The sequence below is a fragment of the Lutra lutra genome, chromosome 6 (assembly GCF_902655055.1).
Source record: "Lutra lutra chromosome 6, mLutLut1.2, whole genome shotgun sequence".
Taxonomy (NCBI): domain Eukaryota; kingdom Metazoa; phylum Chordata; class Mammalia; order Carnivora; family Mustelidae; genus Lutra; species Lutra lutra.
The window spans coordinates 50,823,932-50,837,368 of record NC_062283.1 but is presented as its reverse complement, the minus strand read 5'-3'; the positions used below and the strand labels follow the sequence as shown (position 1 = coordinate 50,837,368).

General features: G+C 36.8%; 1 protein-coding gene across 2 annotated transcripts in view; it reads right to left on the bottom strand.

Moving 5' to 3' along the window:
* The window catches only part of HMGCLL1 (3-hydroxymethyl-3-methylglutaryl-CoA lyase like 1), a 213,489-nt gene that overhangs the window by 22,973 nt on the left and 177,079 nt on the right, over nucleotides 1-13,437 (bottom strand). Inside the window, exon 8 of one of the 2 annotated variants that reach the window (XM_047734942.1) lies at nucleotides 7,172-7,390. The exons of the other annotated variant lie outside the window; for it this stretch is intronic. Coding sequence (XP_047590898.1) covers nucleotides 7,328-7,390 — 63 coding nt within the window. The 3' untranslated portion in view covers nucleotides 7,172-7,327. Of the gene's footprint in view, nucleotides 1-7,171; nucleotides 7,391-13,437 lie in introns of those variants that run through there. 2 annotated transcript variants of the gene reach the window in all.

Below are 13,437 nucleotides of genomic sequence, written 5' to 3'. Positions count from 1 at the left end.
GAAACAAATGACAAGAGTCAGAGAAAGCACTCAAGTTTAATTTTACTCAAGTTTTTGTCCCCTTCACCAACCACATACTGATAAACATCATTTCACACCAGACAAGCTTTGGGGGAACACAATAGACATGGACTTTGGTTTTGCTTTTAGTTCTTCAGTAACTGGTATTTGACTTGGGAAAGGTCACTTTACTTCTTTGGGTCTCACTTTCCATATTTGAAAAGTGAGTTGTTGAAATAGTCCCCTTTGAAGTTCTACTCGCAGAGTACAGACAAATAGTCTTTAAAAAAAAAGAGGAAGGACAGAGTTCACAGTTACTCCCCTAACTATAAAGGAAATGAGGGATGTTTATGACCTCCCTATAAAGTTTCAATAAAATGTCATTCAGGGTGCTCATACCTGCCGAATGTCAGACATTCATAACACAGGTTTGTGCATGGTAGACAGGCAGTCAGTAAGTGTTGGGTGAGTTGGCGAACATATTTCGTGCTTTTAATATTCTAGTGATAAGATACATAACAGTTAAAACGGTATATTTAACATTAAGAGAATTGCATATTGAATGTACTATAAATCATTCTGCTTCTCAATATACATGCAATTCTTTTCCTAACTCACAGTTACAAATGTTTTATAAGTCATATAAGCACAAAAAAGACACACATTCAAAAGTGAATATATTGATCTGATCCATGGGCAAAACACTTTTCTAAAAGAAATGTATTGAATCCACTTATCACTTTTATCCAAAGGAGGAAAAATGTTCCATTGTTACTAGTAAGCAGTGTAGCCCATGTTTCTGCACATTGTTGGGTCGTATTTTTTAATCTAGACATTTCTGAAATTTAAGATGAAGATAAGTTTTAATGTCGCCATTTTTTTATTAGTAAAACACTAGCAACATTTAAACATTTTTCTGACCAAGTAACATTATGTAGGAAATTTCTATGAGACATAAAATATAAGATGTAATATCTTTTCATGAGAAACAACTTAATGTGTTTTATTAAGACTTTTGCCCTTAGGGTGCTGCTACAGAACTTGGAACCAAAATCATTTAACTCTGTGCCCTGAATATGGAGAAAAAAAAAGAGGAAAAAAAAACCCACAAATCTAATTTGTAAAATTATTCTGTGGTGCTTTGTTGGCAAGCAGTATAAACATCTTAAAGAATAATGAGCCATTGTATTTTTTAGTCATCCAGACATTCTTTAAGGTAGTAAAGATTTTTTTTTTTTTTTTTGAGAGTAAATTGTTTTTTGGAGAGTCAAAAAAGGAAACATGTGGAACACATTCCTTGGCTTTCCAAAATCTCCAACTGTGAGTGACACATGTACAGTATTTTAAAAGTTTCAAAAAAAAAAAAGCACAAATCATACTGTCATTCTCCAAATAATACTGTGTCTACCAAATAGTACTGCTTTTGAAAAGGATTAGCTAGCTAGTGTGTCAACATCTGGTAATCAAAGGTTGGGGATGTAGGGTGGGAAGTGGACTAAAATCAAATAGTCAAAGATTTGCTACTTTGAAGTACATTGTTGGTTAGAATACTTGGCACATGGTAAGAACAAGAATACAGTTTCTTCCTTTGTGTTACTTTGACTAGTAAATTCACTTAATGAAAACTGATGTATTTTGGTACTTCATTTAAAACTAAAACCATCCTTTGAATAAGAGAAGGTAACTATCATTTTATCAGAACTTCAAAAAATACCACCACAAAATTAGACCAACATTCTACAAAACAATGTTTTGTATTTTAAATGTATATGTATTTGATCAGACCCTGGACTTAAATAAATTGAAGAAGTATTCAAGATAGTCAATGTCAGTCTGGCTGCTGCAAAACACAGAGGTGGGCAAAACTACCCTAAAACACATCAATAAGGAAATCATCCTACTTATAACTTGAGAGAGGGAGGTTAAATAGTAGCAAAATTAGTAAGAATGTAAATGGCTATTTACTAATTGGGCAGAAGGTTTGTGTGATTCATTGTGATCCATATGAATGACAAATACACCAAATCAAGACAAACATTGCTCCTATCAGATATGCAATATATGCATATATTACGGGGCCTTTGGAGCATAACTGATGGAAACCTCTGTTGAAATTAGTCAACAAATTAGACTATAGGAAAACTTACCTTAGAAATTTTCAAAAAGATGGAATAAGAATGGCTGTTATGCTTCTCTATGCTTGTTTTCTAAAACACGAGTTAACTTCTTTTCTCAAAAGAGGCAATCTGCTGTCTTGGGACCTTGTCACGTTGTCCTCAAAATTTTCACTTTTATCTGTTGCAACCATATCCAAAATTATTTCCATTCTTCCTGTGCTAACCATATATACTCCCCTCTTAAATTTCTGGGTTTCTTTTTCTCTTCCTCACTTATACTGCAACATGGCTTTCTCCTCCTCTCCTCTCCCTCCTGCCCTGGCTCCATGACTACTAGAGCTCTCCTCTCTCCCACACATATCTACCTTCAACTTCTGTATCTGGATTTACAACTTTATGATTTTAATTTCATCTAGAGATTTATGTTTCAAAATGTAATCCATAACACTGTGCCAATAGAACCTTAAAAATTCTTTAAAAAAATCTAAAAAAATCTAAATCTAATCTAAAAAATCTAATAAAAGCCACCTGGGTGGCTCAGTGGGTTAAAGCCTCTGCCTTCGGCTCAGGTCATGATCCCAGAGTTCTGGGATTACGCCCAGCATTGGGTTCTCTGCTTAGCGGGGAGCCTGCTTCCCCGCCCCTCCTGCCTGCCTCTCTGCCTACCTGCCATCTCTGTCAAGTGAATAAATAAAATCTTAAAAAAAAAATATCTAAAGTAGATGGTGCAAATGATCACTGAAAATGCCAGTCCTCTTTAGCTCCTATAAAATGGTCTAAGGATTATTTTGAATACCACCTAAGACCAAACCGATTATACAAACTTCCTTTGCTATAGGCATGGCGCAGATGCTCAGATCTCATATTGGGGCTGTATATTTCAGTCAATAGACTTCTCAGAAGTAGTGCAAAGCGTATACACCAAGCAATGACTCCATCACAATTAAAACACAGTTTATGAAAGAAAATGGAAGGCACAAAGAATCTCTTTCCATGTGGAACAGTAGGTGTGAATATTCACAAAAACATTATGTTAGGGTTGGGGTGCTGAGTCCATACAGCCTTTACCTGAGAAGAGTGAGAAAGATAAGTGGAAAAAAATGGCCTTTGCAATGTTAAAAAAAAAAAAATTACAACTCTTTTAAAGCAAATGTGAAAGAAATATAATTTATAATTTATTTACTGCTGTGCCTTAATTTCCTTGCTTTAGAACTTTTACAGAGAAAATTCCAGAAAAAAATGTTAGAACATAGTTTTCAAAGTGTTCCTGTAAGATAAAATAAACTCAGAGACTGATATCTCAAAATATAGCAATAGAAACAGAAAAATTTTGGTCTGAAACCCTAGGTGAACTGTAGATTTTCTAATATTTCAAATAAAAAAATATCTACTTTTGTTCCCTAAATATAGTAACCCCTTGGCACCTCTCCAGATGGAACCATCACTAAAAGAAGTGAGCTTTGTCTTTTGTTCTGTTTCTGATTGAGCTGTTCATTTTTCTACTCCACATATTCCTGCTTTCCTGAGAGAACACATGGGACATGCTTTCAGTATAAAATATTCCAAAGTCTTTTGATTGTTTTGAGTCTCACCTCCAGGGCCATACTCTATAGGTACAGGATCATTTTTAAAAAATGAGAATACAAAACAGGTGGAAATCAGGAACCAAATAAAGCTTTTCAAATTAAAATGCCTTATTTTGATTAGAACTTCATTCCTTTTTTTTATCTGCTTTAAATATTGGTAATGAGACTCTTGTACAATTATCTAGGATTAAGATTTCTGTCAAGATACACGTTTCTAGAAACAATGACTATGACTAATATTAAAGTTAAATTCCAAGAGAAATTGTTAATTGCTAGCATGTGATAGCCACTGAAAAAATTACACCTATGTCATTAGATTTTCATGAAGATGATTCACTGATTTTATATACAAAAATATTAGACTCTTAGTTGCAGAAATCCAATTAAAAAAAGAAGACATAAAAGTCTTATTCTGCAGCCATAACACTGATAATGTGACTTAGTGATTTAAGTTTTTTGAGTTTAAGAAAGCAAAAGGACTCTACTGCCAGGTCTCTATATACCCATCCAGATAGACATCTAAAGGATATTTTTAATAGATATAACCTAAAACAAAGTTCTCCAAACACAAATAATATGGCAATAGCTAAGTCTGACATTCAGTTTGAATTGTGACTCAAACTCACTCACATTAACAACCTAGTGAAGACTAACAATAAAATAATGTTTCCTCTGTGTGGATTTCTATAGGTAAAACCAACACCCTCTCCTACTTTCTAGCCTTTTAGAACTAAGTATTGAGCATTTTCCCAAGCATTGTAAACCGGCCTAAGTGCCCCATGAAATCAGTCTTGGAAGCTGCTTTGTCATAAAGAAGTCTTTTCCTGATTATAATTTGGTAAGGCAGGTTCTCTTATTTTAAAACTTTTCTTGTTTATTCTGCCTTCTACACCTGTTTGTTTTGCTCTTTCTTATTAGCTTTATTGAAAGACAGTCGACATGTAACATTATGTAAGTTTAAGGTATACGGCATGTCAATTTCATACATTTATATATTGCAAAATAATTACCACCATAGCATTAGCTAATACCACCATCTGGTCATATAATTACCATCTCTTGTGCGTGGTGAGAATATTTAAGATGTACTCAGGTAACAACTTTCAGGTATATAATACAGTACTGTTGGCTAGAGCCACCATGCTGTATGTTAGATCCTTGGAACTTATTAGTTTTATAACTGAAGGTCTGTACCATTTAACCAATATGTCTCCATTTCCTCTACCCTGCCAGTCCCATTTACTATGCTTCTCTGAATACAGCTTTTTTTTTTTTAGCTTTCACATATAAGTGATAACATACAGAATTTGTCTTTCTCTAATTTATCTCCGTATACAAAGTGCATCTAAGTTGCTGTCATAAACGACAAGATTTCCTTTCCCATGGCTAAATGTACATGTGTGTCCATACCACATCTTCATCCACCAAAGGGCACTTAGGTTGTTTCTCTATCTTGGCTATTGTAAATAATGCTGCAATGAACATGGGGTACAGACAGGTCTTTTTAAATTTTTTTTTTTATTAGAAAAGAAAAAATATATTGCATAGGTCTTAATAACTGGATACCAAGTATATTCACAAATAGCAAGTACATTCATGTGAACAGTTCTGGGTGGGAGACCCTGATGGCACTCGTCTGGGGGAGGGTTTTAGCCCCTACCTCAATCAGCCCCATCCTCTCACAGCTCAACTCTTAGGTACAGCAGGGGACAAGCCTAAGGCAGCCCTCCACTGTATTTTTCCTTCAGGTGTCCAAGATCCCTAAGTAATCCCAACATCCACCCCTTCCTCCTCTTAGATCATGCCTCTGTAAGATAGCTGCCTAGGACAGGTCAGTAGTGAAGCTCCGATCAAAAACAAACAAAAAACACAAACGCTACAAAAACAAAGAAGAAACACATTGGGTCCCTTAAGACCATGAGATACACAAACCACTTCTATGACCTCCCCATCTTTCTGGGGCCATGACCAGAAGCACACACCCCTTGCAGGGGCCAGGTGTAGCCCAGCCGCTCTCCTGGCTCTGTCACACCACTGCTGTCTTAACTGCTGGTAACAATAAGGCACCTGCTACATATACATCCAGCCAAAAGCCCGGCTGTCCTCTAAGCCTGTGCTTTATGCTATAGCACTAGGGAGCATGCGCCCCCAACTGGAAGTCACCTGCACACCCCAGTGAGCTTCCTAGGAAACACAACGTTCCCTCTATCTCCATCTTCTTCCCCTCGGGTGGCTGTTGTCCATTTTCTAACAAGCACCAATCCCTCAGTTCCTGCCTGCCAAAGTCCACCCCTAAAATTCGGTTGTCTCTGCCATATGGGTAAGGTTGGTCCCCAGGTCCAAGTTCAATATTTCTCAAAAAACAGTTGTTAGGAACTAGACAGATTTTTCTTGAGGATTCAGAAGCTATGCTCAGGGTCAGGGACTGGCTGAAGCCAGAGATGAAAGGAGTGATGCTAGAGCTGAATAGTCCTGGCTCCTAGGCCAGAGGCAATAGTTCAGACACTGACATGAGGGTCAGCCGGAAGCTGGGCACTAAGCTGGGGTTGAGGGCCCACCGGCCAGTGCTGTGGCAGCTCCTGCCCTGCTGTACACAAGTATCCAGCAGTGCCTCTCAGAGACCACGGGGCTTGCTGTAGCCCAGATGGAGTAGTTTCTCGCCCACCTGGCAGACCAGCCGGCTGGGCATTGATGACAGCCATTCTAATGGGTATGAGGTAATATCTTGTGGTTTTAATTTACATTTTCCTGATGATCAGTGATGTTGAGCACCTTTCTATGTATCTGTTGACCATCTGTATGTCTTCTTTGGAAAAATATTTGCTCAGTTCTTTTGCTCGTATTTTAAAAGATTTTATTTAAAATAGAGTGAGAGAGAGCACAGGTGGGGGGGGGGAGAGGGAGAGGGAGAAGCAGGCTCCCTACAGAGCAGGGAGCCTGACAGGGGCCTCCATTCTAGGACTCCGGGATCATGACCTGAGCCAAAGGCATATCTTAACCAACTGAGCCACCCAGGCACCCCTTTTTGCCCTTTTTGTTTTGTTTTGTTTTGTTTTGCTCTTGAGTTGCAGGATTTCTTTGTACATTTTAGGTATCAATCCCTTATCAGGTATATGACTTGCAAATATTTTCTCCTATTCCATAGGTTGCCTCTTTATTTTCCTGGTTGTTTCTTTTGATGTGCAGAAGGCTTTCGGTTTGATGTAGTCCCACATAGCCTCTTGTAGTTTATTTTTGCTTTTGTAGCTTGTGCTTTTGATGTCATATCTAGGAAATTGCTTCCAAGACCCATGTAAAGGAGCATTTTCCCTATGTTTTCCTTAGCGGTTTTAGGGTTTCAGGTCTAAGAGTTTCATCCATTTCAAGTTAATTTTTGTGAGTGGTATAAGATAGGAGTCCAGTTTCATTCTTCTGTATGTGGTTATCCAGTTCCCAACATCATTTATGAAAGAGACTATCTTTTCCCCATTGAGGATTCTTGGCTCTCTTGCAAATATTAGTTGAACACATATGCGAGAACTTATTTCTGGGCTCTCAGTACTGTTCCATTGGTCTATATGTCTATTTTTATGCCAGAAACATTCTGTTTAGCTTTGTAGTATAGCTGTATATTTGATTTTGAAATCAAGGAGCATGATGCCTCCAGCTTTGTTCTTGCTTCTCAAGACTCCTTTGGTTCTTTGGGGCCTTTTTAGAATTATATATATATTTTTTTATTTCCGTGAATAATGGCACTGGAACTTTTATAGGGGTTGCATTGAATTTGTAGATGGATTTGGGTAATATAGACATTGCAACTATATGAATTCTTCCAATCCATGACCACAGGATATCTTTCCATTTGTTGTGTTTTGTTCAATTCCTTTCATCAAAGTCTTCAAGATCTTCCAGCTCATGGGTAAAATTTATTCCCAAGTATTTTAATGTTTTTGGTGATACTCTGTATGGGATTGTTTTCCTTATTTTTTTGGATGATTGGTTGTTAATGTATAGAAACCCAATTGTTATCTGTTGATTTTTGCATATGCAACTTTACTGAATTCATTCATTAATTCTAGTAGTGTTTTGGTGGAGATTGAGATTTTCTGTATATAAGACAGTATCATCTGTAAACAAAGACAGTTTTGCTTCTTTCTTTGATGTCTTTTATTTCCTGTCTGAATGCTCTGGCTAGGACTTCTAGGACTATGCTGAATAGAACTGGTAAGGGGGTGCGGGGAGGCCACTCCTGTCTTTTTCCTAATCTTAGAGGAAAAACTTTCAACTTTTTACCATTGAGCTTGAGGTTGTTTGGGTATATCATACATAACATTCATAGATTTTGTTTTTAAGTTTCATGAGCAAAGCTGTTAGGATCATTTCAAAGAATATAAACTTTAGAAATCAATATTGGGACATTTACCATTTTTCAGATACTGAATTCTCTCCTCTGTGAACATTATATATCTAGCTATTTGTTCTCATTTCTTTGTATTTTTTTTAAACTTAAATTCATTTAGCCAACATATAGTACATCATTGGTTTCAGATGCAGAGGTCAATAATTCATCAGTTGCATGTAACACCCAGTGGTCATCATGTGCCCTCTTTACTGCCCATCACCCAATTACCCCATCTTCCCACCCCTTTGTATTCCTTGATTATCATTTTTAATATGTATAGGTTTTTACATCAAAGGTTTAGTATATATTTGGTTTTAATACATATTTGGTTTCTTCTAGTACTCTATAGTTCTTTTGTTGCTAACTTGAATATTTAGTTTGTTATATTTTGATTGGTAACTATTCTGTGTAGGAGCACTGTTATTTTGGATATTTTTTAGCCTGAAACTTTGCTGAATCCTCTTACTACTATATATATTCCCATCCCCACTACCACACAATAGTTATTACAAATGATAGGACTGTCTACATGAAAATCCAAGAGAATATATATTATTATAACCATTTGAAAATACAGATGATTTTTAAAGTTTTTAAAGATATTTCACTTATGTATGAGAGAGAGTGAGCGAGATAAAACATAAGTGAAAGAAGGAGCAGGGGGAGAGGGAGAATTGGACTCAGGACTCATTGCTAAGCAGGAAGCCAGATGTGGGGCTCAATCCCAGAACCCTTCGAACATGACCTGAGCTGAAGGCAGACACTTATCTGACTGAACTACACAGGTAACCCTGATTTTTAAGTTCTAATTACTTTTTATTTATTTTCCTTATGTTATTACATTTATTATAGTGCTAACACATTGACAGGTACCTTTTTTTTTTTCCAGAAAAAGGCTCAATTAAAAAAATTAATCATTTAGTAAAATATTCATTGTAAGGTTTTGATAATACTCACGAGCTAAGGAAGGTTCCCACCTACTTTAAAGAGGTTTTATCAAGAACAAGTATTTATCAACTGTTTTCTGCATTCCTTAAGAGATGGTTTTCTTTTCTCCTCTATTAACAATAGGATTACATAAATTTCCTGATATTGAACCAATCTTCATTCATTCCTGGTATAAATCTTGGTGTTGCAGTCAGTTTGAGCTATTATAACAATATTATAAACTGCGTGGCTCACAAAACAGCCATTTGCTTCTCACAATTCTGGGGACAGGGAAATCCAGCATCAAGGTGCCAACATATCTGATGTCTGGTGAGGTCCCTTTTCCTGATTTGCATATGGCTGTCTTCATGTTGTATTCTTACATGATCAAGAGAAAAACCATCTAATTTCTTCTCAGAATAACGTTGTCCTACTCATGAGGGTTCTTATGAACTAATTACCCCCCACAAAGGTTCCCGTCTCCTAAAAATAGAACATGGGTTTTAGGATTTCAGCATATGACTTGGCTGGGGGAGGGAGGAGGGTGGGCACACACATTCAGTTCATAATAACTGGTCACGTTGTATTCATTTTTTTGATTTTGTAACAATTTTATAACAGTTTTTTGATTTTATAACAGTTTAAAATCTGTGTTCTTAAAACTTTCTTTTTTTTATATTTGCATTTATGCCCATGCATGTTTTAAAGTTGGTCTGGCTCCAGAACCACGGCACTTAATCTCTATGGTGTACTGCCATTAGTAATGGAAGTTGTTAAATAACAAAAACTCAGCGAAGTAAATTTTAAAGATCCAACTGGCTTTACTTAACTCGATTAATGAATCAGGCAGTATCCCATCTAGCAAGTAGAGGGGAGGTTCAAAGGGCTACAGAAAAGAGTTTTTAAAGGTAAAGAGGGAGTAGAAAAAAATGAAATTATTAGCAAAGAACCCATTGTTCAAAGCAAGGTCACCCTCCTAAGGAGAATAGAAGGGGTCTATCAATAAATTTCCTAGTGCTGACCAGGAAATTCCCATGTTGACTGGTTAAAGGTTACATTCCTCAGGGGTTGAAAGTGCAGTTAAGTTAGGTATTAAATCTTGATTTACTGACTTGTGGCCTTAACCTAAGTGATGCCATCTTGGGCCTATAGTTTTCTTTTTAACAAAGTGAATAATTTTCCCAAGATACAATAAGGTGAACATAAAAGCTGGATAAAAGTATGCCAGACTATAAGATTCTTGAGTACAGAATCTATTTGTAGACCTTCGGAGGTTCAGTATCAAGGGCCCTAGAACCCTACTCCATAAACCTTAATGGTTAGTGGGGCAGAAATTTGAGCGAAATTATGTCTGATTGACTATTTTGACTTATCAAAAGTCAGTATCACTAGCCAAGAAGGAGGAAAACAGTTTTGTAGGAAGCTTATGAGGGATGAATGTTGAGAATAGTGGTAGCTCAAGGGAATGAGACATAAAATCAAGAACAAGAGCTTTGTCACAAGTGCCATAGAAATAAAGGATGAAGTTCCACTTCTTGAGAAATTCTGACAACCTGAAATGGCTCTGGTTCTTGCTTGCTTGGTTTTCTTTCTTTCTTTTCTTTTCTCTTCTTTCTTTCTTTCTTTCTTCCTTTCTTTCTTTATGTTTAAAGAGTTCATGTGTTTTTTTTAAGAGAGAGAGAGAGCGAGCAAGCATACAAGTAGTGGGGGCAGCGAGCAGAGGGAGAAGGAGAAGCAAGCTCCCTGCTAGGCAGGGAACCCAATGCGAGGCTGGATTCCAGGACCTTGGGATCATGACCTGAGCCAAAGGCAGACACTTAAGGACCGAGCCACCCAGTAACCCTGAAATGGCTCTTGTGCTTTAACTCTTCTGTTTCCACCGACTGCCTCTTCTGTACTTCAGGCACACTGTTCACGCTGGAGGACCGCAATAGCAGTTTCAATGTATCTACAGGACAGTGGTTTGATCATTGAGTCTCCAGTCATTTCTGCAGAAACCACGGGAATCAGCGATGCGTCTCCCCCTCCCCTTTCTTTCTCCCCATTTCTTCCCTTCCATTTTCAGCCAATCATGAGGTCTACTAATATCAGTTTCTAAATAAATTTCCAACAGCCCTCTTCTCCTACTTGGTACAGGATATGCCCTATGCACTAAGCCATCAATAACTCCTGCTTTGTTCACTGAAAGAGACTATAACATGATCTGCCTTGTCCTATGTTCCTTACATTGATCTGTTCCTCTACAGATCTGCCAGAAAGATTTTTCTAAAATACAAACCTAAAGTTCTAATATCATTTCCCTGCTTAAAATCCTTTGTGGCTCTACATTACCTACTGGGTGAAATCCAAGATTTTTACCCATGCAGGTGAGGCCCTTCATGTTTTGGCATCAGGATATGTTGTGCAGCCTTTTTTTTTAAATCATTGTCTCATATTTTATTTACATCACCATTTTCTTTATGGTACCATTGTCTTGAAGTTCGTATTTCAACAACATAAAACTTCTTGTAGATTCCCTCACACTGTAACTTCCTTGTTCTTACCACAATGTCTTTTTCACCTGAAAGTTTTCCTATATATGAAGTAATTTTTCCTCATCTGAAAGACTGCTTCTTTTACAAAACTACATTTTTGGAATAAAACTATGGCTTCAACTAATAAAGATCTCATTTTAAGAATTTCTTCCATACATGTAAGAAATCATTTATTTTATGGATTTCCATGCCTATAGTTCAAATATACAGCCTACATTCAATATAGAGTATCTTTTTTAGAATTTATTTTCTCTTTGTGAATTTTTTTTCAAATGTATCAAGCAAGAGTCATTTCAGATTTCTTTTGTATAGACATCTAGTATTAAGTTGCCATGCTACTTGAATGAACACTACCTAATTCCTGCTCTACCTTATATCTAACACCAACTAAAAGTGAATTAAATAATTCAACCAGAGTTCACTTAAGGAAAATCAGCAGACCTAAACAAATGAACCAAAGTCAGCTTCTGAATTTTTAATCATTTCACAGACTTTCCAAGTATTCCCCCATTAAGTTCACATGTTCTGTTCTTATATCCTTAGGTACTGGAGTATCAGGTAATTCAGTAGAAATTTCAGTAGAAATCAAGTAAAAAAAATTCCTTATCACTGATGTTAAGAAATAAATTGTTTCATTGAAACTGTATATACTTAGCAATATTTAGTTACTCTTAAGATAGGTACTGAACATTAGGCATATTATTATGTGCTAGTCTTTGTGCTAAAAATTATGACTAACCATGATACACAGTCCTTTTCCTCACTGTTAAGTGGGACACTGACATGTAAGTAAGCAGTGTATAGTGCTGCAATAAACATGGAGGTGGGGGGATGCCTGGGTGGCTTAGTTGGATAAGATCTGCCTTCAGCTCAGGTTATGATCCCAAGGTTCTGGGATTGAATCCAACTCAGGTCATGATCCCAGGGTCTTGGGATAGAGTCCTACGTCGGGTTCCTTGCTTAGCAGGGAGCTGCTAAGATAGAGGCTGTTTCTCCCTCTATCTGTTCTGCCTGCCACTTCCCCTGCTTGTGTGCATTCTCTCTCTCTCTCTGACAAAATCTTGAAAACAAACAAACGAACAAACAAATGGAGGTATAGATATTTCTTCAATACTGTTTTCATTTCCTTTGGATTTATACCCAGAAGTAGGATTACCAGATCATATGGTAGTTCTGTTTTCAATTTTTTTGAGGTACTATTTTCCACAGAGGCTAAACCAATTTACATTCTCACCAACAGTGCCAGGGTTCCCTTTGTTCTACAACCTCACCAGTATTTATGACCTCTTGTCTTTTTGACAGTAGCCATTCTAACAGGTATGAGGTTATATCTCATCATGGTTTTGATTTGTATTTTCCTGATGATTAATGATAGTGAACAACCATTATCAACAATTGGTAAGATATGGAAATAATCTAAATGTCCATGAACTGATAAAAGGATAAAGAAAATGTGGCATATATATGCAATGAAATATTCTTCAGCCATGAGAAAGAAGGAAATCCTTATTCCCAATAATATGGATGGACCTTGAGGTCATTATGCTAAGTGAAACAAATCAGACAGAGAAAGCCAAATACTGCATATCACTTATATGTAGAATCTTAAAACACACACACACACCAAACAAAAAGCCCCAACGCTGATAAAGAGAAGGAAAGTGGTTACCAGAGGTGGGGGCAGGTAAGAGAAATAGAAGTTAGATGAAGGTCACAAACTTTTAGTTATGAGTGAATTCTGAGGATCTAACATAAAACATGGTGACTACAGTTGGTAACACTGAATTGTGTAAGTAAAATGTGCTAAGACAGTAGAATTTATGTTCTCACCAAAATTAAAAAAAAATGTTATGTGAGGTAGTGGATGTATGGGGGGAATCCTTTCATAAGGT